At 36.5% G+C, this 23,472-nt stretch overlaps 3 protein-coding genes across 5 annotated transcripts in view; 2 read left to right on the top strand and 1 right to left on the bottom strand.

Moving 5' to 3' along the window:
* ssh1a (slingshot protein phosphatase 1a) overlaps positions 1–10,383 on the bottom strand; it is a 49,051-nt gene extending 38,668 nt beyond the window's left edge. For 2 of the 3 annotated variants that reach the window (XM_065250732.2, XM_065250730.2), the window contains exons 1-2: positions 10,049–10,383; positions 5,512–5,549 (exon numbers count right to left, since the gene is read on the bottom strand). In XM_065250732.2, coding sequence (XP_065106804.2) covers positions 5,512–5,549; positions 10,049–10,129 — 119 coding nt within the window. In that variant the 5' untranslated portion in view covers positions 10,130–10,383. Of the gene's footprint in view, positions 1–422; positions 541–5,511; positions 5,550–10,048 lie in introns of those variants that run through there. The other variant, XM_073814726.1, reaches the window with a different exon arrangement.
* A 1,049-nt stretch (positions 10,384–11,432) lies between these two features.
* LOC135732556 (D-amino-acid oxidase-like) lies at positions 11,433–16,151 on the top strand. Its single transcript, XM_065250735.2, has 11 exons — positions 11,433–11,930; positions 12,129–12,324; positions 12,467–12,581; positions 12,805–12,881; positions 13,159–13,224; positions 13,360–13,414; positions 13,623–13,727; positions 13,796–13,875; positions 14,000–14,117; positions 15,619–15,717; positions 15,831–16,151. The coding sequence occupies exons 2-11, from the start codon at positions 12,131–12,133 to the stop codon at positions 15,960–15,962; spliced, it is 1,041 nt and encodes a 346-aa protein (XP_065106807.2). The 5' UTR covers positions 11,433–11,930; positions 12,129–12,130; the 3' UTR covers positions 15,963–16,151.
* A 621-nt stretch (positions 16,152–16,772) lies between these two features.
* LOC135732560 (D-amino-acid oxidase-like) lies at positions 16,773–22,925 on the top strand. The gene is made up of 11 exons (XM_065250739.2): positions 16,773–16,948; positions 17,363–17,558; positions 18,998–19,112; positions 19,413–19,489; positions 19,599–19,664; positions 19,797–19,851; positions 19,929–20,033; positions 20,942–21,024; positions 21,348–21,465; positions 22,367–22,465; positions 22,584–22,925. Exons 2-11 carry the CDS (start codon positions 17,365–17,367, stop codon positions 22,713–22,715), a joined length of 1,044 nt encoding a protein of 347 aa, XP_065106811.2. The 5' UTR covers positions 16,773–16,948; positions 17,363–17,364; the 3' UTR covers positions 22,716–22,925.
* The last annotated feature ends 547 nt before the right edge of the window (positions 22,926–23,472 follow it).

Consider the following 23,472-nt stretch of genomic DNA (forward strand, 5'->3'; position numbering starts at 1 on the left):
ATTGATATAAATGTAGCAATATGCAGTAATTCTAAAAACAGGATGCATCGTGATATTGAATCGAATTGAATCATGGACATAATAATCGCAATCGAATCGAGGAACTAAGATTCACACCTCTAGTGTAAAGCCCTATGCAGATAAAATTTGAACTGACTGCAAGTTGCTTTGAATAAAGCATCTGCTTCTTATAATTTTAGAATATAAAATTGTGTTTAAATGAAGAAAGGAAAAAAATCATATACATTGAAAAAGGCATAAGTAGTAAGTAAAAAGAGAATTTCATATCCGAGTGAACTTTTCCTAATAACCTTGCTTTAATGATACAAACTTTAATTATTATTATAAGAAAGTTTCAAATTTAACGATACCAGTTTTGCACACAATGGTAGCACAAACAAAACATACAGTATTTACGTTACCATTATACATTTTCATGTGAAACTGCATCCATCAGCTGCTCCAAAAGAATCCCTATGTGAAACAGCACGTGTCAACTGCCATGACACATCTTCATATTTTCACTGCATTTCAACAGAATATAAGACAGGTGGGCCTTAGGTAAGCGAAAAGGAATCTAAACTCTTTCCAACTAGCGATACATTGTGTAACATAGGGTGTATTCAATGATCTCATGCGGGAGTGCAGGTCTTAACGTGTCAATAAACAAACTACAGTACATCACTTGCCCATCATTGATATGTCAAGTACGTGCAGAACAAGATCATTTTAACCTGAAATTCTCATATAAGGAGCTCTTATGTAAACAAACTAGCTGTACCTGAATTTGAAGTGACCTCCTGCAAAATGACTTGCTGCATTCGCAATGTAATTCTTTTGTGCATGATGACAATGATCTGTTTCGCTGATGTTTCCTTTTTATGTTATTTTTGTTCAGCTTCATACATCAGTTTCACTAGTGACCTTATCCTAAACCTTGTTTTTCCTCATTAAAGGTGGATTTGTCTTACATGAGCCTCTAGGACATCCTGTTCCCACAACACACAATCTTTCTGCTTGCTTGCAATAATCTGGACAGACGTATAATGTACAGGGATTAAGAATAAAGGTTACATATACTGTATAAATTAAACTGGAAATGCTATTAATGTAGCATGACAGATGCCGTGGCCCCCCAAATATTTTGCCATTAAGTCACACTTAAATACTGCAAGTTAGGCATTAAATGTATACATAATCTGTAAATGGTAGGACCTTTTTAAGGATACTGCCTCGGTGACAACTTGGGACAATTTCTGATCACTATAGGCAAAAAAGGTATCAAAATAGTTTCTTTCTAATTCTGAATACTATATGCTTTTTTTTTCATTACTTAATAAATGCACTCTCGTTCAAATAAAATGTAAGTTCATTGAACACGTTTAAGTATGTCTCAAGCGTCCAAATATATATTTCCAGGTCACAGTATGTTTTTTTAATTTCTAATTTAAAGGAAACTTTGTTGAGCAAAGTGGTGCTCAGGGAATAGAGGTTTTATCTGTGAGTCACAGGAAGATTCGAAAATCAGACACAGCCTCCATTGTGTTGGCAATCGCTAAAGCTGAAATCCCAGACTTTTTTTCTCATATCCTGTTTTTACAGAAACAGTAAAGCGCTGCATTCTGTCCAGATCAGAGGACAGGCAAAGTGACAAAAAGAGAGGGACTGAATCTTTAATGCACTTTAAGTGTGCTGAGAGAACAACTATTCAATTCGCTTTTCGGATGACCACATTTAGATATAGACTGACATTAGTCACAATCGGTAACGGTACAGTAGCTCCTTTTTTAGATTTTTTTAAACTAAATTAAAACACCATCTATTTCCTTCCAATTTTTAACACGGTACACATTATACCATAACTGAGGGATCTATTTCAGTATTAATACTGCAAGCAATTCATACAAAAACTTTGTCAAAAGCAATTAAAAAAAGCAATATTCACTTTACTGTAATTTACTGTAGAATATAGAAAAAAAGAAAAGAAACCTCCTTTTAACTTACGTTAAGATTACAACTAACACAACAGCTATTTCCCAAGCAATGTGACCTTTGAGGATGTCATGTGACCTATAAGGATGAGTAATCTTTCTATGCATACATCCTCTTCCTTCACAAGCCCCCTGACTTTCCTGGTCGGTTTTTTGGTAGTTATTTGACCCTTCTTGACCTTACTTAGATAGCAGCAGTGATATAAAGATGGAGGGGCTTCATCACAATATACTCAAAAGCTACATCAGCAAGTCGAACAACTTGTCTCATTAAAACTTCTACCCATATTGATGACCTAGATTGTGAGTCTGAAAAGACTGGGACATTAGTCTGTTCCCAAAGGATGCAAGTCCTAATTTAGAATAATATGAAGAGTTTGGTTCCAAAACGCAATAAATCCATTTGGACTAATTTTGGTAAAAACGTGTTTTGGTAAAAGAAAGTGACAAGATGAAAACCACTATTTTCTGTTTCAACCTTTCACATAGCAACTTTGGGTTATAATAACATAAAAAAATTGACTTTCAAAAAAAAATTTCTGCAAAATGTAACATTTTTTTAAATGCTATAAATCTATTGAATCAATATATAAATATATTTTGCCATGTTATATTAATTTAGTTGACTAGTGTTATACACTGATAAAAAACATTAAAGGGATAGTTCGGCCAAAAATGATATTAAACCCATGATTTACTCACGCCCAAGCTGTCCGAGTTGCATATGTCCATTGTTTTTCAGACAAACACATTTTCGGATATTTTAGAAAATGTTTTAGATCTTTCAGTTGATTAAATGTAATGTTACGGGGTCCACGACCTTCAAGTGCGTCCATCCTTCACAAAATAAATCCAAACGGCTCCAGGATGATAAACAAAGGTCTTCTGAGGGTAATCCATGCGGTGTTGTTGTAGAAATATCCATATTTAAAACTTTATAAACTAAAATAACTACCTTCCGGTAGCGCCGCCATCTTAGTCGCGTCCGCATTCAGGATGAGAGCTTACGCAGCCTACGGAGGCTACTCTGCTGCTGCTCTGTGCCCCCACCCTCCGAATTTGTCATACGTCACTAAGAAAAGTGCGTACACTACGCTAATACTCTCTCCTGAATACAGAGGAGTCTAAGAAGGTTGCGACAAGAGGAATATGACAAGACTGGGGTAATTTGAGACCTTCGAGGGGCACCTGTTAAAAGTCTAGCAGCAGAATTTTGAACAATTTGCAGTTTGATTAGAGCAGATTTGTTTAGACAGGTAAAAACAGAATTGCAATAGTCGAGTCTTGTAGATATAAAAGTGTGAATTATCGTTTCCAAATCTTTCTTTGACAACATTTTGCGAATTTTAGAAATGTTTCTAAGATGATAAAAGCAGTTTCTTACTAGCTGTTTTGAGTGTGGCTCAAAGGACATGGCCTGGTCAAACACAACCCCCAGGTTTCCGAGGCTGGATTTGACAGAGGGGCCCAGTGAGCCAAGGTGCTGTTTGATCTGTGGGATCTTATTTTCAGGAGCAAAGATCACCGTTTCAGTCTTATTTGAATTTATCTGCAAGTAATCAGGAACGTCACCAAAGAATGTTTGCCCACGCGTCCTCCACCATTAACTGTGAACAATGAAATTCCCTTCCATGATTTCTCGATCATTGTGCACGCCAAGCTGTGCTGCACACAGTTTCTCGCTGACGATCGATAATAGTTGATAAATAACAGGGTTTCCCGCAGAAAATTTGTTAGTTAAGGTCGTAGGGTTGTGCAGGTGGGCGGGCCGGGGGCGTGGCAATCAAAGGGGGCGGGGCGTATGTGTCATGATAAAATATTTTTATTTAAAACACTCAAATAAAACTAAATTTTGAAGAAACTATGACAGAAAATGAACACATACTACATTATTAATGAATTAAATGTTTTATCAACAGGCTAGTTATCCTTCAGACAGTGACGGACCATGTCTTCCTCTCATTTCGGCCATGTGGCATTTGGTGGAATTTTTCTTTTGGACGACCTAGTTAAGGTGGTAGGGCATCCCAGCTTAGGTGGGCCGCCCGAACTGAAAAGTGCTGCGGGAAACCCTGGATTAAACTTTTCCCAAAACCTGTCGGGAGTGGGGCAACAACATAATCTCCATTCAAAATGTTTAACAAACACTCTTGTTCGGGCTTAAGTTGGCAAGTGCCGGTTCTTCACAGCAAAGCGAATAGCTTTCTGTGCCTCCATGTCCACTATAAACTACAAAGGTACATTTGGCACTGCTGCTTAGCGTCTACGTCACAGCTCTCAGCCTGCCCTCTGTTCGTTGATTGGACGGCCGTCTCGAGGCCGGAGGAAAACGGTTTGAATGGGAGGTATCTCAGACTGAGTACAGAAGCATAATGACATTTAGCGGAAGTACAAAGTCTGACGTAGTCAGGCTAGAAGCTTGATGCTGTCGGGAGAACAAGCAACAGCCGGCATTTTTCCTTCACCCGAGTTCCTCTCACGTAAATTATTTGATTTTGCTGGCTTACGTTTCTCCACAGAAAACCACCACAGGTTTATCAATGCCATTAAAAGTAATCTTTTTTTGTTTGTTTGTTGATCACGAAGTACAAAGTAAATGAGGAAAACTAGGATTCTGTGTGTATTCAAAGCGCCCTCATTGTTGTTTACAGTGCGTGGAATGGTGCGCTAGGATTTGTTGAGCGGATTTATTGCATTCAGCAGAGAGGGAGGACTGGCATTTATCATGTTTTGGGAAAAAAGGGAGAAAATATGAAAGAAACACGCGACGGATATCGGATTTTGCGTAAAATTAAGAATTTACTTTTTAATACTGACCTAATACAATACTGATTTTGGTGGTAACTCTTTTTTTATTATTGCGTTAATCGCGTTTTGGAACCAGACTCTTCATATATAGATTGAGAATCTATGGGATGTCCTTTTGGACAAAAGCAATGTAAATGCTTTTCACACGTGGTTTCGATAACAAATTTAAATGTGATATCGTGATGCATAACAATGTTTTGAGTTATGACATGTTGGCTTTAAATCATATTGCAAGCAAGCTGATGATACAGAGCCTATATAAATACAACGTCTTCGGTTCAAGTTAAATTCCAAAGCACAAGATAACTGACAGACAGGTATTTATTACAAATAACACACAAGTGCCTGATAGTGGAACGGCACCAAGATGTTTTCTTCACATTAAACCCACTTGACTTCACTTAGCAACTAGCGTATATTTGTCAATGAGTATGTACAAATGTAATAAAACCCACTTTGGTGATAGATCTGCTGTGACGCCCGGGCTCAGATAACCTTGATTATATGTGTTACAGCTGAACCGTCTCTCAAATGCATCTTAACTGCAGGGTGCGATGAGAACTCCACCTATCATACAACTGGCAACCTCTTTATCATCTCCTTCTGACAGATTGATGCTTGTGAAGAGACATAAACGTCCATTCACTGTTTCCATTTCTTACACACGCACTTGAACCGAGAAAAATATATACAATATACAGTCTGAAATTACCTCTGATTTAGCCGTCGCTCATCGTCACTTCCAAAGTCCTGGAAAAACAAAAATCAAAGACAAACAGAGGTTAGTTGTCTACACCACAAAGAGCACTGAGACATATCTAAAATAAAATATGGTTGCACCATTGTAAACGTCCATCTACACAACATTTTAAGTTTTCCTACACGTTTAGCAAACAGACGTTTGGAATCTGAAATAAACAGCTCCGACGCCAGAAAATCCTCAGGTCTCAAAACTTTCACAACCTCATTCGATTTAAGTGCGATACATTACTTTCCTCTTGATCTTAGCAAGATCTCTTGGCTAATACAATCTGCTCCAAATTTGCACCCTTTACGCATTGTACAAGATTGGTACGTCCTAAATGTTCCAATTTTACCATTCACAGAAGTGTTGTATGACAAAAAAGAAATGATCTCTTCTAACAGTACGATGTAAAGACGCAGGAGCTCTTTTGAAGATAAGGTTTCATCGTAACAAAAAGTGTTTTTAAAATAGTTCCTTGTTGTATGGGAATACGACAGTCTTGGTTACTAGGTTCCAGATAGTGATGTGTAACACTGAATAGAGGAAGGCGAGTGCGCTGCGGTCAGATGTGAAGGATGCCTGAAGGGGGAGAAACCGTGTCTGAATTAAGAATTGGTCGTGCCAGGGTTTCTATCATGTAACTAAATATGTCTCTATGTGCAAAAGTGGGACTTATTAGACTTTATATGCGGGGTTGGCTTTTCAGGAAAATAAGGTGTGGACACAATAAGGTTTTTAATAAGAAACATAAGTTCTGAGGGTGTGAATCTTTTTGGGATGTATAACATTCTTCTTAGTGCATGAACAGAATGTGACATAAAACATGGAGAAAATTAGTCGAAATCAATAATGGTGAAGAAGTCAACATACAACTTTGCACCACCGGCTTTGTTTGGTAAGCAAAGTTTTAATGACCACCTATATCTTTACTATTTATTAACTCTTTCCCCGCCGTTGACGGTAACTCGTCAATTACGAGAAAACACTTCCCTACCAATGACGAGTATTTCAGGATTTCGGCAATTATCCACCAGGTAGATATAAAACCCAAAAGTATTGCCCTAGGGCAAACAGCTGTATGTCCGTGTAAGTTTTGAGGATCGCTCTAAATCTGATCTCTATCAAAAGTCCTTCACAAAAATTTAATGATCTTAGCTTTTTGCTCAAAATTTGGTGTTTTTGAAGAAACCTATCCATATTTGAAAGGTGATAAAAGAGAACTAATGAAGGTAGGATGAAACGTTTATTTTGTTTAAAAGCATAGGGTATGTTCTTTCATTTGATATATTGTATGTTTATACATTTTAAGAAGAAAAATTTCTGGAAGGCATTAAACTTTTCTGAAAATCATGCTGGCGCTGGCTGGCAACTTTAAAAAAAAATGCTGGCAAGGAAAGAGTTAAGATATTAGCAGAAAATAGACGAAATGTGTGCACAGAAGTGTAAAACACAAATTTTTTTAGAACAAAATTACATTTTAGGCAAAAGTCAGGATTAAGTGTGATCTCTATTGGCACTAAGCGCATCTTGAACTTTTTAGGAGACTAAAGTCATCATTAGATTAGAATTACTGTAGAAATTATGGTTTCATTTTATTTAGAGAGCCTGCAGGTGCCTGCTATTATTCAAGTTTTAGGAGAGCTCACCCTAAATACTTAAAATTTTAGTTATTTTACTTTTAGTACTAAATAAAAATGTCCTGTATTTTCTAATAGGCTTAAATTATTAATTATATATGGTGGTCACTATACCATATCCTACATAAATTTAATTGTGAAATGGTGGCCTAGACTTTGCACAGTAGGGGTGTGCGGGGCAAAAACTAACCCGTGGTAAGTTGTAACACGGACTGTTTACATTGTTGCACAAGGTTGAGTGTTTTATTTTTCCGGTATTTTTTCGAGAGACGATCTCCTGCAAATTATTGGAAATGTATAATGTTTTTTCAGAGAGTTATTAATGAACAAGCACGTAAGTAAATTTTTTCATTATATGTTTTTTTTTAGTTTCTAAGTTGAGTGTTTAAGATACCAAATCCAATGCTATGTCATATTAATCAGTGTCTTGTTGACTAAAACATAGCATCGTTTTGAAATATGTCTGCAGCTCTTAGCAACTTTTTTGGTGGGCTTCAAAATATTTTCACCCAGCGGGGTTAATCTAACGCTGTGTTACAACTAACCCCTCAGCACTTTTAAAATGAAAACAGCTAACATTTGTGTAATTCTTGCTGTTGTTTTAAATAAGCTACACACGAATGATTGCTGGCTGCCAACAAAATAAATGTGCCTGTCTTATCAAAAATCGTGTGTCAAATGTATTTTTGTTCATATCTTTAATATTGATTGAATTAGGTCACGTCAAAGATTGAAATCATAATGAAATTAATGGCTAAAATCAGACTTTGATGCTCATTATCTCAGAATTTAATTTTGAAACTTTAGTATGGTTTTTACAGACTGAGTCACATATAAAAAAATGTTTTGTCATAATTGTGCTGCTTTTTCTCACATATTTAAACATTTGTATCCATTTATAATTGAACTATTGTTAGAAAAGGTCTGGATGAATGAATACAGTGTGGATACCGGTCTATTATAGACAGATATATAAACAATATCCACTTCAAGAAAATAGACAAAATAATATTGAAATATTTACCTGCAACCTTAATTTTTAACAAGTGTTACAACTAACCCCCTGCCTGTTACAATGAACCCCACCTATGGGGTAAGTTGTAACGTTTGCACTTCTGTCACGTTTAGTGTAATTGTCCACGAATGGTAAGTACTAGAAACAAACTTCAAATGTTCATTTGTAGCAGAGATGTGTGTGTTGCTTGTGTAAAAATATAATTAATCAAACTCATTTATTTTTTAAATTATTGAGCCAAAACCAAAAAGCGTTAGGTTGTGCCCCGCTCTCCCCTACTGTAGTTACTATTACAATTCTGTCTCTATCCCATAATGTCTCTGTGCCGTCCTATTCAAATGTGCACAAATAGTGCCCCCTATTGGCTGTAATCTGCTAAATGTATTTCTATGAGAACTATGATGTCAGAGGAACTATTATGAAGGTGGAGTGCTTTGCTTTCATGGATGAAATGCAATTTAAACCCCAAAGGAAATGTGAAAATGCAGCCTTCTCTGACATATTTTCAGAAAGACCACCTGACACTAACAATGAACAGTAATGCTCTCCGAGTAAGTCTGGTTTAAAGGGCTCGCTCTTATTGAAATGGTTAAAACAGGAGGCCTTTCATTGCATGAGAGAAGCTTAGCTGTGCCAGGACATAATGGCTTAGATTTCAGTTTCTGTGAAGCATAAATGCAGGCCTTAGGGGCGCAAACCTTTAACTCTCACACAAAGACCTCTGCCGTTCATTACGGGCTACTAAAGGTCCAAAATTGACAGCTTGCAGATGCAACAATTACAGAAGTAATGTGGAAACAACTACTGTATAATAGCTAATAGGAACTACATAGGAAAGGCACTGTTAAATATTTCTCTTGTTGGGAGTTGTTGACAGTTGCATCTGAATATAGTGTACAATGAAAACGGGGTTTAGATAACCTATCTTTAAAATATTAAAAAATAAAACATGAAGTGCACTTTTAGTCATTAGGAGAAAACTGGCTATATTTTGTAAATACTTGAATAGATGACTAATACAGTAACCACATTGTATTTGTAGTTTAACCATAGGAACCACAAATGTGAATACTAGATGACATTTGTGGTTCCTATGGTTAAACTACAAATACAATGTGGTCTCTAGTAAACCATTGTAAATTTCAAGGAATATTATAACATTTCTCTTGTTTACACCGCAAACAAGCTTACTGTAGTTGATCAACACTTAGAAAAATTTACCATTATTTTATTATAGTAAAAGTACAGTAACCATGTATTTGGTAGATTTATTACTATTTGTATTACCATAGTTTTACTACAAATATAGTGAGACAATGGTTAATGCGTGGTTGCTATGGTTAAGCTACAAATACACTACGACTACTGTAGTAAAACCATGGTTGATTTCTAAGGATATTAATGACATTCCTCTAGTTTACACTGCAAACAAACTCTGTAGTTGATCAACCATTTACCATGGTTTATTATAGTAAAAGTGTAGTACCAATGCTTAGTTTGGCAGATTGATTTTTATTTACAAAAATCATAATTATATAAGCCCTGCTTTATGTAATGGGGCAATGGTAAATTCTTGGTTACTATGGTTTCACTACAAATACTACAGTTACACTATGGTTACTGTAGTAAGCCCATTGTTAATTGTGTATATATTAATAACACCCCGCTTGTTTACACTGCAGTAGTTTATAAAGTCGCGTTTAGCTGTGTTTACATCGTTTGCTTTTCTCCATCAATCCCAAAGGCATCCCGCTAGTTAGCCCTACATTAGCATCGGGCCTACACGAGTCACGTGTTTACATTTGTAATGTTATGTTTGCCATTCATCTCTTTGTCGTGGATTTCACCTTACCTCGCCCGCGTTGGTGGTGGCGGTGCTGGAAGTGGACGCGGCGCTGGGAGTGGGCGAGCGCTGCAGGGTCACCAGAGCCATGAGTGAAAATCTCACACAGTACAACAGCCGGTCTATTCAGTCACTGGCTACAGTAAACCCACTAGCGGATTTTCCGCCAGCAACACCAGACAAACGGTAATTGCTGTTTCCAAGCGGCGACTCCGAGTGCTCGACGGGACCGCTGTTAACAGGACATTGTGGTAGTGATTCCGCTTTGACATGAGCTGGATGATGATAGTGGTGGTGTTTTGGTGAACTCACTCACTACCTCATGTATGAATCTGCTGCCTTTGGATGACGACACAGTCAAACCTCCTGGTGGCGTGGTGGAGAAAAACAAATTTTCATGGAAGCATATATTTTACATGTTAGGTTATTGGAGAGCAACTGTTTTGCATGTTGTGTCACACATATACTAGTGTATAGATGTTACAATAGTAAACTGTATTTAAGCTCCTAGATAATGTTAAACTTTATCATATTAGTAAATATAGTATACATGAACAAAGTATGCTACAATGTACTATTTGCCACACAGTTTTAGTAAATATTATATTTTTTTTATTCGGGCAGGCTCATAATTGTCAATTTTTGTGGTCAAATATAAACAAAAAGTAGCTGTTGAAGTCTATAAAAATGTCTTTGTAGTTTAAGTTGGCAGGTACGATTTCGCACCCTACTGAAAAATCCAGCTAAGACCAGCATAAACTGGTGAGCTGGTTTTATCTGGTCTCCCAGCTTGGTTTTAGCTGGTATTGCTGGTGAAGCAAGCTGGTCTAACTGTGTTTTGGTCACTTTTTAAGCTGGTATAGCTGGACTTGCTTAAAGAGGACCAGCTTAGACCAGCTGCCACCTTTAACTAGCTAAAATCAGCTTGGCAGCTTATGCTGGTCTTTACTGGATTTTTCAATAGGGCGGTAAATTGCTTGGTGGTAAATTGTAAATGTTTTGACGTCATTGACGTAAAATAAGTAACCTGCAGTTTTATGTTTGGATAAAGAGATGATGAAAGAGCAGCAAAATTAGAGATTACTTAAGTATTTCCTTTATAAATGTTTATTTTGTAAATTAACACACCTTGGTGTTTATATAACAAAAACAAGTAGGCCTTATACGCCTCTAAATAATGTTGAATTTAAATTAGGTGATCTATCTATTTTTAATACCATTTACAATTATTCAAATTATGATTTAATCTCAAAATTGTGGTGCAGTTTTATACTGCTAATATATATCTTATAAAAAAACTTTATACACTTGCTTAATACTACTATAAATATATCGATTACAACACGATTACAACGATATTTTACATCATCACTAATGTACGGCTTATAAAAAGCACATTTGAAGTACTATCATGTATTCTTCTTTGTTGCTTATGCCTCTACTGTCTTTACTAATATGTTTACAGTGTAAAATTGTAAAAAGCACTTCAACTGAATTAAATAATCTCTACATCAATAATGAATTGTTACACTTTGTGTCATCCACAAGTTAACTTTGCTTTTGATATTCACCAGTTCTAAATTTTCCTTATGCGTAAATTAAATAATGCAAGGGTAAGTAAAAATGGGTAGGTATTCATTCACGTTAACATTCCCATGACCCAAAATGGACTTTACCCAACAGACAAACTTTCAGCAATGGCAACGCGAGAATAGCGCCATCTCTTGAATTAAATACGTCATAGATGTTGCACAATGTGGAGAAAGTTAATTTGTAAGTGCTTAGGCTTAAATTGATCTTTCGTTGCATTGCTTCAGGCAGTCCACAAACGAGTGAGCCAGGAAGACCTTAAAATACTTTTCTTTGGAACAAACAAAAGGATTAAACTTTGGTGAGTGAAGTTCTGTTTTGAATAATCTATGGATTATTTCCAGCTTGTTACCGTATGCAAGTTATTACCTCCTACAAACTATATGAAAAGCTGGCACTAAGAAGACCATTGTTAACCTTGTCAATTATAAATGTCAGCTTTGTTTATCCATATACATGACGATCATGACACAACATTTTCATATTACACTTTCTGCAGACATGAAGGTGTGCATCATTGGAGCGGGGGTCATCGGTCTGTCCACTGCTCAGAGCATCTACCAACACTTCCATGACAGGGTCACCCCCCTCACCATTGAGGTGTATGCAGATGTCTTCACTCCACTCACCACCAGCGACGGGGCAGCTGGACTCTGGCAGCCGTATCTCTATGACAAGGGGAACGTGCAAGAAACGTAAATGTCCAAATGTTCTTGAGTTTCTCCAGATATCCTGAAGTTTACACATAAAAGATGATCAGATATAGATATCTCAAAATTTTATTATATATCCTGTGATGTATGCTTATTTGATCAGCTCTGCTTTAATTTTTCTCAGTAAATGGAACAAAGAGACATTTGATTATATACTAAGCTGTCTCAGATCTCCCGAATCGGTTAAAATGGGAATCTTTCTCCAGTCTGGTTATGACCTCTGCACTGAAACTGTACCGGTAAGAGCATCCTAATTTTACTGTCAACATTTGAAGTGGATCAAAAAAGTTGATCAAAGTTGTCAAGAATGGGTTTTGTTCAAAAGACTTCACATGTTGACTATATGTAAAGTAGTGTCATCCAGTGCATGTTTGACATGGCCAGGAAAAAATGCCAAATCATCATGCTTAATATTTTGTAAATGAGCTAAATTAATTAAATCACTTTTGTCTTCCTAAACAGCACCCATCATTTAAGGACATTGTGTTGGGCCATCGGGAGCTGACCAAACGTGAACTTGCGATGTTCCCTGGATACAGGTTCTTATCATCAGTTTTTTTTTTATATTAATTAATTAATATTTGCAATAATAATTGAAGTTTTTATATATAATAAAAGGCTCAATAATTTCATTTGATTGCACATTTGTATTATTTCCTTACCCCCTTTAATCCCTTTCACCCTTGCATATAGCGCAGACATTTATTTTTAAGTGATGTTTAAGGATTTTAGTTTCAACGTGAAATTGAACACATTAAAATGCAATTGACCACAGTAACATATTATCCACTGTCATTTTCTGCACATCCCTGTCAGCTATGGGTGGTTTAACACTACTCTCATGATTGAAGGAAAGACATACCTGCCCTGGCTTATGGACTGGTGAGAGATCACTGTTATCTAATCAGTAACTAAAAACTGTAAAGAAATTGCATACTGTATAGGTAACTTTTTTATGTCTAACATTGATTAACACAGCAAATATATTTTTATATTCACTTTTGGTGCTTTCTATAGGTTGAAACAAAGAAGTGTCACATTTCATCAGAGAAAAATTGATTCATTTAGAGAGGTTTGCACTTTGTTTCATTTTCAAAACAATATTTACATATAAAACCATTATTTAGTCTTAGTATCAGGCCACATAAAACTAAGAGTAGTCATTTCTGATCATAATGTGTGGCCAATGTTTGCCAAGATATGGCCCTTACTGTACTGTAATGTCTAGCAATCCTAATTTAACTTAACTCCTTATCTATCTTATGCATGTTTGTCTCCAGTTGGCAGACAGTGGTGCTGATGTCATCATCAATTGCTCCGGTGTCCGATCAGGAGAACTGCAGCCTGATCCTGATCTCCAGCCAGCCAGAGGTCAAATCATTAAGGTAAGGTTTAATGGATAAAAGCTATTTAAGATTAAATCCCGTTTCATCTTAGGTGCTCTACATAACAGGTAGACGCTCCCTGGTTAAAACACTGGATAAACACAAATCATTTTTCATCTAGTGGTATTTCTCCGTACATCATACCTGGGTAAGCTTCCCTGTGCTTACAGTCAATGAATGTTTGTAAATATGGACATGCATTGAGAATCAAACATAATATATTGCTAATGAAATTATTGCAAACTTCACTTCATATATGTGTGTGTCTGCAGGAGTCGATTAGTCACTGTTGGTGGAGTTTTCCAAGTAGGAAACTGGAATAGGATGAACAGTTCTGCCGATCATAAAGAAATTTGGGAAACAGCCTGCAAGCTTGAACCTAGTTTACAAGTAGGAGCTTAACCGGTGTCATGATGACTTTCAATGAAAAGGGGACATGTCATGAAAATTAGACTTTTTCCATGTTTAAATGATTAGTCAATTTTCTTAAAAAAAAAATCCAGATAATTTACTCACCACCAAAATGTAATCCAAAATGTTGATGTCTTTCTTTGTTCAGTCGAGAAGAAATTATGTTTTTTGAGGAAAACATAGCAGGATTTTTCTCATTTTAATGGACTTTAATAGAGCCCAACATTTAATTCAGTCGAGAAGAAATTATGTTTTTTGAGGAAAACATTGCAGGATTTTTCTCATTTTAATGGACTTTAATAGAGCCCAACATTTAATTCTTAACTCAACACTTAACAGTTTTTTTCAACGGAGTTTCAAAGGACTCTAAATGATCCCAAACGAGGCATAAGGGTCTTATCTAGCAAAACTATTGTCATTTTTGACAATAAAAATAACAAATATACACTTTTAAAGCCCAACTTTTCATTAAATCCGATCGTGATGCGCCAACGTGACCCCACGCAATACGTCATGACGTCAAGAGGTCACAGAGGACGAATGCGAAACTCCGCCCCAGTGTTTACAAGTGTTGAGAACGAGGACCGTTCCTACGTTGTTGTATGTCAACTGATACTAATTAATGTCTTTGTGTCAGTTAGGTCGCGCTGGACCGGATTTTAGACGAGAAGTTGTGCTTTAAAAGTGTATATTTCTTGTTTTTATTGTCAAAAATGACAATCGTTTTGCTAGATAAGACCCTTATGCCTCGTTTGGGATCGTTTATAGACCTATGAAACTCCGTTGAAAAAAACTGTTAAGTGTTGAGTTAAGTATTAAATGTTGGGCTCTATTAAAGTCCATTAAAATGAGAAAAATCCTGCTATGTTTTCCTCAAAAAACGTAATTTCTTCTCGACTGAACAAAGAAAGACATCAACATTTTGGATGACATGGTGGTGAGTAAATTATCTGGAGTTTTCTTTTAAGAAAATGGAATATTCCTTTAAGTGCTATAATTGTGTCCCCAGTGCTTCTATCAACCTAGAAAATGTGAAAAAGATCAACCCAGTAACTTAGTTAAACCCTTCTCCACCAGCATGTGAAAAAATAGGTAATTGAAATCTGGCTCCCCTTGTGATGTCAGAAGGGGATAATACCGGCCCTGAATCTGCACTTTCCAACCACCGCACTGCCATTTAGTGCAGAGATCAGCTCATTTGCATTTTAAAGGGACACACCCAAAAACTGCACATTTTGCTCACAACTACAAAGTAGCAATTTACACATGCTATAATAAATATATGGTATTTTGAGCTAAAACTTCACATATGTACTCTGAGGACACCAAAGATTTATTTTACACCTAGAAAAAGTCTTGTGAAATGTTCCCTTTAAGCTATCAAAGAAATGATCCAAAACTTTTTGTTTTGCAGATTTTCAGAGAATTGTTAAATAAGTGCAAATTTGAGTTTATCAGATCGTCTTTTCATTCTCTCTAGCATGCACGGATAGTAGAAGACTGGACTGGTCTTAGGCCTGCACGTAGCAAAGTTAGGCTGGAAAGAGAAACCATACAATCCAGACCAAACTCATTCGAGGTGAGCTCATAATGATCATTACACTGAATATGTGATGCTATCCTCCACTAAATAGAGGTCTCTATAAATAGCAGAAAACCTATTATGCACTAAGTGGTTTTCATTTATCACAGGTCATCCATAATTACGGACACGGTGGCTTCGGCATGACCATCCATCGGGGATGTGCTGAAGAAGCTGCTCGGCTGTTCGGAGAGATCTTGGAACAAAAAGGCTTGCTTACACACCCTAGGTCACGCCTTTGACAGATCTGGACGTCTGCAAAATCTCTTCAGACAAAAACAGCTTTCTTCCTGACAATCTGATAATCATTGCCATATAATTCCAAGTGATAACAGATTCCATGAATGTATCCCTAAACTAGTGTTATGTTTAAATTATTGCACCTAATTTTTATTATTCTGTGGACAGAACATTTGTAAATTTGTAAATGAAAGATGACAAATCATTACTGAATTGCCAATACTTTATTTCTTCAATGTACAATAAAGAGTCATATGCTAGCATGGTTTGTTTATTTAATGCTTTGTGGCAATAAGATAATACTTGAACATCTCAACTAAAAAAAAAAAAAATGCAAATTTTTATGGTTTCCATGACAAATACTGTTATGAACCAATAGCTGTTTACCATTAACCATTAAAATATCTCTTTATGTAGTCTGTCTTGGGCCTTATTCCAGTAGGATTTAATTGTGTGTTATTGGTTACCATCCACCAGATAACATCCCACCAATAAAACCCAACAGATTACCAGTAGAGACGCGAAGAGAGCTTTATAGTTTCCATTAAAACCAATACAATTCCCATTGTAACCATTAAGCCCATTAGAATGTTTTAATAGTTTCTGTTCTGTTATTTTTTTCAACAGAGTAATCAAACCATTGTTTGCCAATAGATGCTTTTATAAATATTTTGTATAAAGTTACATTAAAACACACTGTTTTATTAGCTTAAAAACAGAAATCAAAGAGATCCTAACAGGGGCTTGCATGCCTCTAACACGCACTATAGCGCCCCCTATTGAATAAACACACACAGTTGGAGTTACGTAATGTGGGCAAAGTTCATTTGTAACTTTTTGCGACCGCTTCGGCAAACCAAACCTCCCCATGTCATCGGTTTACTGAAGCGGTCCATTAGTGAAGACAACTCAAGAGTTTATTGGACTTCTGTTTAAAGGACAACATCGGTCTACAGCTTATTTTTGAGGCAGCAAAAAGCAAACATCGGTGAGTGAAGCTGTGCTTTATGAAGTATGATTATGCATTAAATATTAAGTCATAAAAACTCGAATACGAAGATAAGATTAACTAATGCCTGTTACGTTATTGTATTCATTTAGAGGATTTCATTGACATATGACTTAAGTATATTGGTGAAAGAGTAATTTATTGTAGACATATGGCAGCACTGTCACCCTGCTGAAATACAATCTCCCATACTGTCCTCTCCTATACAAATAATTTCAATAGGATTTATTGGTGGTTTATTGTAAATAATATCCTACCAACAGAAAACTGATTTGTATAGTAATAATAATTTTACACTTCCAAGGTTTTTTTCAAAGAATTTAAAACAAGCTGGTCATTGGTGATGGTATGCTCTATTTACAAAATATTGATAGCAATATGCACTGTCTGCAGACATGAAGGTGTGCATCATTGGAGCGGGGGTCATCGGTCTGTCCACTGCTCAGAGCATCTACCAACACTTCCATGACAGGGTCACCCCCCTCACCATTGAGGTGTATGCAGATGTCTTCACTCCACTCACCACCAGCGACGGGGCAGCTGGACTCTGGCAGCCGTATCTTTATGACAAGGGGAACGTGCAAGAAACGTTAGGGTTTAATTTATGCAAATTGTTTATCATCATGTCAAAGAAATCTTTCTGCTTGATGTGCATGTAGGTATTGTGGAGTCTTCCTGTAGTCAAGAATTATCACAAGAATTGTAATTCGGACCATAGATATATATCTAAATAGATGCAACATTCTGCAGTTTTAGCCACAGATATGTATAAAGGCTAGATGTCTCGCCCGCGCTGCTGGCCAATTGAGTGGAACGTCCGCATTTGGCGGCCATCTTACCACAGGCAGCTCGCTCACTCGCAGCATTGTGTTTTAATGGTGCAGGTACTTTTAAATGACCATAACTTGCTTAATTTTCTACGGATTTTCAAACGGTTTGGTTTGTTATAAACGTCAAACATGTACATATGACACTGCATTATACTAAAAATAAAATTCATAAAACATGTTAAAGCATCCAGAATTATAGCCACATTAATAACGTTTGTAACAAAACCAAACCGTTTGAAAATGGGTAGAAAATTGAGCAAGTTATGGTCATTTAAAAGTACCTGCACTATTAAAACTCAATGCTACGAGTGAGCGAGCTGCCTGTGGTAAGATGGCCGCCAGGTGATGACGTTAGAGACTCCGCCCTAACACAGCTAGCCTTTATACATATCTATGGTTTTAGCCACATAACTGCTAAGTTCTGTTTCACACAATGCATATGTGAACTGCACGTTTGCAGCACTAATATTTAAGCGTGGAAATTAACAGGTTACAGCACTCACCCTGCATGTGTGAGCAGCACAGCAGCAGTCGATTCAGTGCCAGCTAGTCTATGCACAGCATCCAGACATAATGGGGCGGTTTCCCGGACAAGGATTAGTTTAATCCAGGACTAAGTCTTAGTTTAATTAGGAAATATAACTAGTTTTAACAAACATGCCTTACTAAAAACATTACCTGTGTGCATTTTGAGGTAAAACAAAGGGTAACTTACTGATGTATTTTAAGATATGTCAGTGCAAGTTGTTTTCAGTTTGGAGAGCTCTTAAAAGTGTTTAAGTCTAGGACTAGTCTAATATCTGTCCGGGAAACCGCCCCTTTATCTATAACTTGAACTACTGATCCAGGCGTCAACTGTGTTGATATGATTGGTTACATGTTTGTGACGATGAAAACCAAGGCCATTTTAAAGAAATATTCCACTTTTATAAACAATTATTTATTCACCCCCATGTTATCCAAGTTGTATATGTCTTTTTTTGTTTAGTCAAGACGAAATTAAGCATTCATTCCAGAATTTTTCTCAATTTAATAAACTTTTTTGGACCCCAACAGTTTACAGTTTCAATGCAGTTTAAAATTGATAATTTATCCTATTGGCTATAATAAAAGATAAAAGGCTATAATAAAAAAAGAGAATGAACTACGATGCTGTGATAAAAAACAGATCAAATTGATATTGTCTTTATTTTTTTAGTAAATGGAACAAAGAGACGTTCGACTATCTGCTAAGCTTTCTCAGCTCTCCAGAATCAGTTAAAATGGGAATCTTTCTTGAATCTGGATACAACCTGTGTACTGAACGTAAACCGGTGAGAACATTGTCATTTGTGACCCTGTCTGTGAAATTTAGGCTAAAGTCTCTTAATCTAATTATGAGATTAGGATCATCAGAGTTAGAGTTTTTAGTCATTGATTTTACGTTAATTTCAATCTTTGAAATGACCTTACTACTTAGTAAAAATATTAAAGATATCAAGGATGATTTTATATAGAATACAGTAAATCACTTTAGGTGGGTTTTCGCATGGTCACATTTCTTTCTGATGCAATAACCGCTCACTTGAAATAAATGTGAAAACAAGTTCAATCACTGTTCTCCTTTAAAACAGGACCCTTCATTTAAAGACACGGTGCTGGGTTTTCGTCAGCTGACTGAACGTGAGCTACAGATGTTCCCTGGATATAGGTACATTACACATCTAAAAATGAATGTAATACTTAATAAATGGTAAAATAGATCAGTTACCATAGTGTTCGTATGTAAGTTGTGTCATCATTCCCTTTTCTTTTTCCAGCTATGGCTGGTTCAACACGGCTCTTATAATTGAAGGAAAGACATACATACCCTGGCTTATGGACTGGTGAAAGATTCTTTTTTCACAAACAGCAAAAATAAGAATGGGATACACAGTACTCATGCATGTATTATGGTTTTGTATAGGTACTATGTATCTTTGCACACGGTCTTTGGCACGTGTCTGTGTTTTCCACAGGTTAAGACAAAGAAATGTCAAGTTTTATCATAGGAAGATTGGTTCATTTAAAGAGGTTTGGTGATTTTTGAATTATATTACAGCTTTTGTAAATGATTTCAATAATTGTAATTGCCTTTAAATCGTCTCTAGTTGGCAGACAGTGGTGCTGATGTCATCATCAATTGCTCCGGTGTCCGATCAGGAGAGCTGCAGCCTGATCCTGAGCTCAAGCCAGGCAGAGGTCAAATCATAAAGGTGAGGTTTAATGGATACAAGCTAAATGAGGATAAGGGATGCACCGAATGTTCAGCAAACAAAATGATTTGGCCGAAATATCAAAAAACTCATGGTTTGCCTGAACAAGTGAAAAGGCTGAATAAATTTGACAGAACAATGACGTCTTTGATGACGCGATAAAATAGTAACCAGGCCAAAGTGAGAGACGCACAAATGCAGCAAACATGTTGGTGAAAGCATTTTAAAGTGTATGAGGAAGATGTGAAAACATACAGAACTACAAGTTTCGTTTATCATTTAAAATTAAGACATCCTGAACACCATGCAGCGTATGAGAGAAACACAACGTCGATCCTGGGTATTTGTCTGCTGTATGCACAAGCACGAAGAACGAGAGACTTTAGCTCTTCATGATAGAACGACAAAGAGCGGCAGCAGTATGTAATAAAAACTTCCTAAAACCAGTTAAGTCCTACAATGACAAACACTCTGATATTAAATTAAACGAGAAATAAATAGTTTATTGTGTTTATTAACAATAAGATTATTTTTTGTTAGACTGCTTTGTTGAGTGCTTTTTCCTGTCATCTCCTGTCGATCTTGCCGCCGTTGCAAGTTTTCTTAAGGCATGTGGTCAAATGTAAATTGAACAGTATTAACAAGTCTTATCTATAGCTATCTGATCAGAGAAGTGACCAGGTGTAAAAGGCCCTATAATGACTGCTGGAATGTTAAAAAAATCATTGTTTTAAAATTTGAAATATATATAGTAAAAAGGATTATGAAAATTGTGCAATGGTGAGAAAATTTCGCAAAAATTGTAATAAAATTGTTCGGTATTCAGAATTTTCCTTTGGTGCATCCATACAAGGATTTACTTAGTCTGAATATTTTAATCTCATGTGCTGTATTATCTATGCTAACAGGTAGATGCTCCCTGGTTGAAACACTGGATCATCACGCATGATTTCTCAGCAGGTGTCTATAATTCACCATACATTATACCTGGGTATGTTCCAGTATATTCACCTCATTTACATGTTTGCAAATAGGCAATCAGAAATAAACAAAGGCTTTTTTTCGACTGGTCTTGTGCTGGTTACAAAAAACATTTACATTACACTACATTTATTGATTCGGCACATGCTTTTATACAAAGCAACTTTGTGTTTTTAAGCAGTACAATATGTGTGTTCCCTGAGGATCAAAGCCATGATGTTGTTTTGCAAACACAATTCTGTATCCACTGAGCTACAGGATGCGTATCTAAAAGTACAAAAAAATCACATTTCTCTGCAAGAAAAAATGACATCTGATCTTGTGTGTCTGCAGGAGTCGTTTAGTCACTGTCGGTGGAGTTTTCCAAATAGGAAATTGGAATCAGCAGAACAGTTCTGTCGATCATAAAGACATTTGGGAAGCAGCCTGCAAATTTGAGCCCAGCCTACAGGTAGGAGCTAAATCAGTTGTTTTACTAACCCCCAGTTTCACAGACAAGGCTTAAAGGGACATTCCCCTTTTTTTGAAAATATGCAAATTTTTCAGCTCCCCTAGAGTTAAACATTTGATTCTTACCGTTTTGGAATCCATTCAGCTGATCTCCGGGTTTGGCGCTAACACTTTTAGCATAGCTTAGCATAATCCATTGAATCTGATAAGACCATTAGCATTGCACTAAAAATAACCAAACAGTTTTGATATTTTTCCTATTTAAAACTTGACTCTTCTGTAGTTACATCGTGTAATAAGACAGACGGAAAATTAAAAGTTGTGATTTTCTAAGCAGATATGGCTAGGAACTATACTCTCAAACTTGCGTAATAATCAAGGACTTTGCTGATGTAACATGGCGGCAGCAGGCGTACTGATATTACGCAGTGCCCGAAAATAGTCCCCTGCTATTGAAAGTAACCAAGGGGACTATTTTCAGGCACTGCGTAATATCACTACGCCTGCTGCCGCCATGTTACATCAGCAAAGTCCTTGCATTATTACGCCAGTTTGAGAGTATACCTAAACCTGCCAAGGATTTAAACTGTTGCCTACAATCCGTGTGTTTGTTGTAGTCCAAGAAAAGAGATTTAAGTTGGAGATGATAACTCGCATCATCGTTTACTATGGGATTTGTACATTTGCATACCATTAACATGTACTAATACACTCTTACACACCAAAGGATGTGTAAAATTTTGAATCGGTTAATAGGTCTCTAGTTTTGCCTTTACCTAAGCCTTGTCTGTGAAACCAGGCCTACAGGTGTCAAATAAATCTTTATTATTTTAGTTAAGCTGTTTTCCAGATTTCCACATTTTGCTTCATCTGTATCTTAATTTTCTTTTATTTCTCTTTAGCATGCACGGATAGTAGAAGACTGGACTGGTCTTAGGCCCTCACGTAGCAAAGTTAGACTGGAAAGAGAAACCATACAATCCACACCAAACTCATTTGAGGTGAGCTCACTATGACTTTGGTCTGTTAATGAAATATCATTATTTACTAAAGATACTTAAATTTGGGCCCATCTCAAACAGATCGGTTCACTCACCACATAGTTTTTATTTCTCTCAGGTCATCCATAACTACGGTCATGGAGGTTTCGGAGTGACCATCCATCGCGGATGTGCTGAAGAAGCTGCTCGGCTCTTCGGAGAGATCTTGAAACAGAAAGGCTTGCTTACACACTCGAAATCACGTCTTTGATAGATCATTTAAAGTTTTCTCCCTAACCGTATAGTCATTGCTACTCTGATTCAAACAGACCATCAATTTATTGAACTGTGAATTGTGAAATTTGACGTTAATGTTCAATTTGTATTACACGAAACAAGGATGCAGAGATTTCTACGGACCAAGACAAACGCTACATCATAATAGAGTTGAAATTTCTAATAAATACATTTTCACATTCTTGCTTTGACTCACAATTTATTGTTACTGTATCATACACGTGTACATCCGGTGCAGTGGCAGGAAATCTGTGCACATAGACAGAAAATGCAGCACTAAATCGCAAAGGCAGGCGTAAGACGCTCTGGACACACAAAAACAACTGCATACTTCACAACCTGGCCTGCCAATCCTTATCAGAAACAAATCCACTTGACTGTTGAATAGGCAAAAATACAAATAACCCAATATAGCAGTGAGTGGTAAAGTTGAAAAAAAATATTTTTGCTGAATGTTTTGTGTTAGACAAATCTAGACTGGCAAGTGTTCTTGACTTGTCACAGACCTGTTGTGATGGAAGCAACTTAGTTTAATTGTTATCTTGCTTTTATTTAAAAAAGTTCACTTAAAGTCCATGTAAAGTCATTTTAGAGAATTGTTTCTATAAACACATTATAAATAGCTATGTTTACACGCAACCAAATAATCAGTTTGTGATGGCCCCGCCCCAACACGATCCCGAGCATCCATTCAGGTTGTAGCGGGAATAAAGTTAAAAGACATGGAAGCT

This window comes from Paramisgurnus dabryanus, chromosome 5, assembly GCF_030506205.2.
Source record: "Paramisgurnus dabryanus chromosome 5, PD_genome_1.1, whole genome shotgun sequence".
Classification (NCBI taxonomy): domain Eukaryota; kingdom Metazoa; phylum Chordata; class Actinopteri; order Cypriniformes; family Cobitidae; genus Paramisgurnus; species Paramisgurnus dabryanus.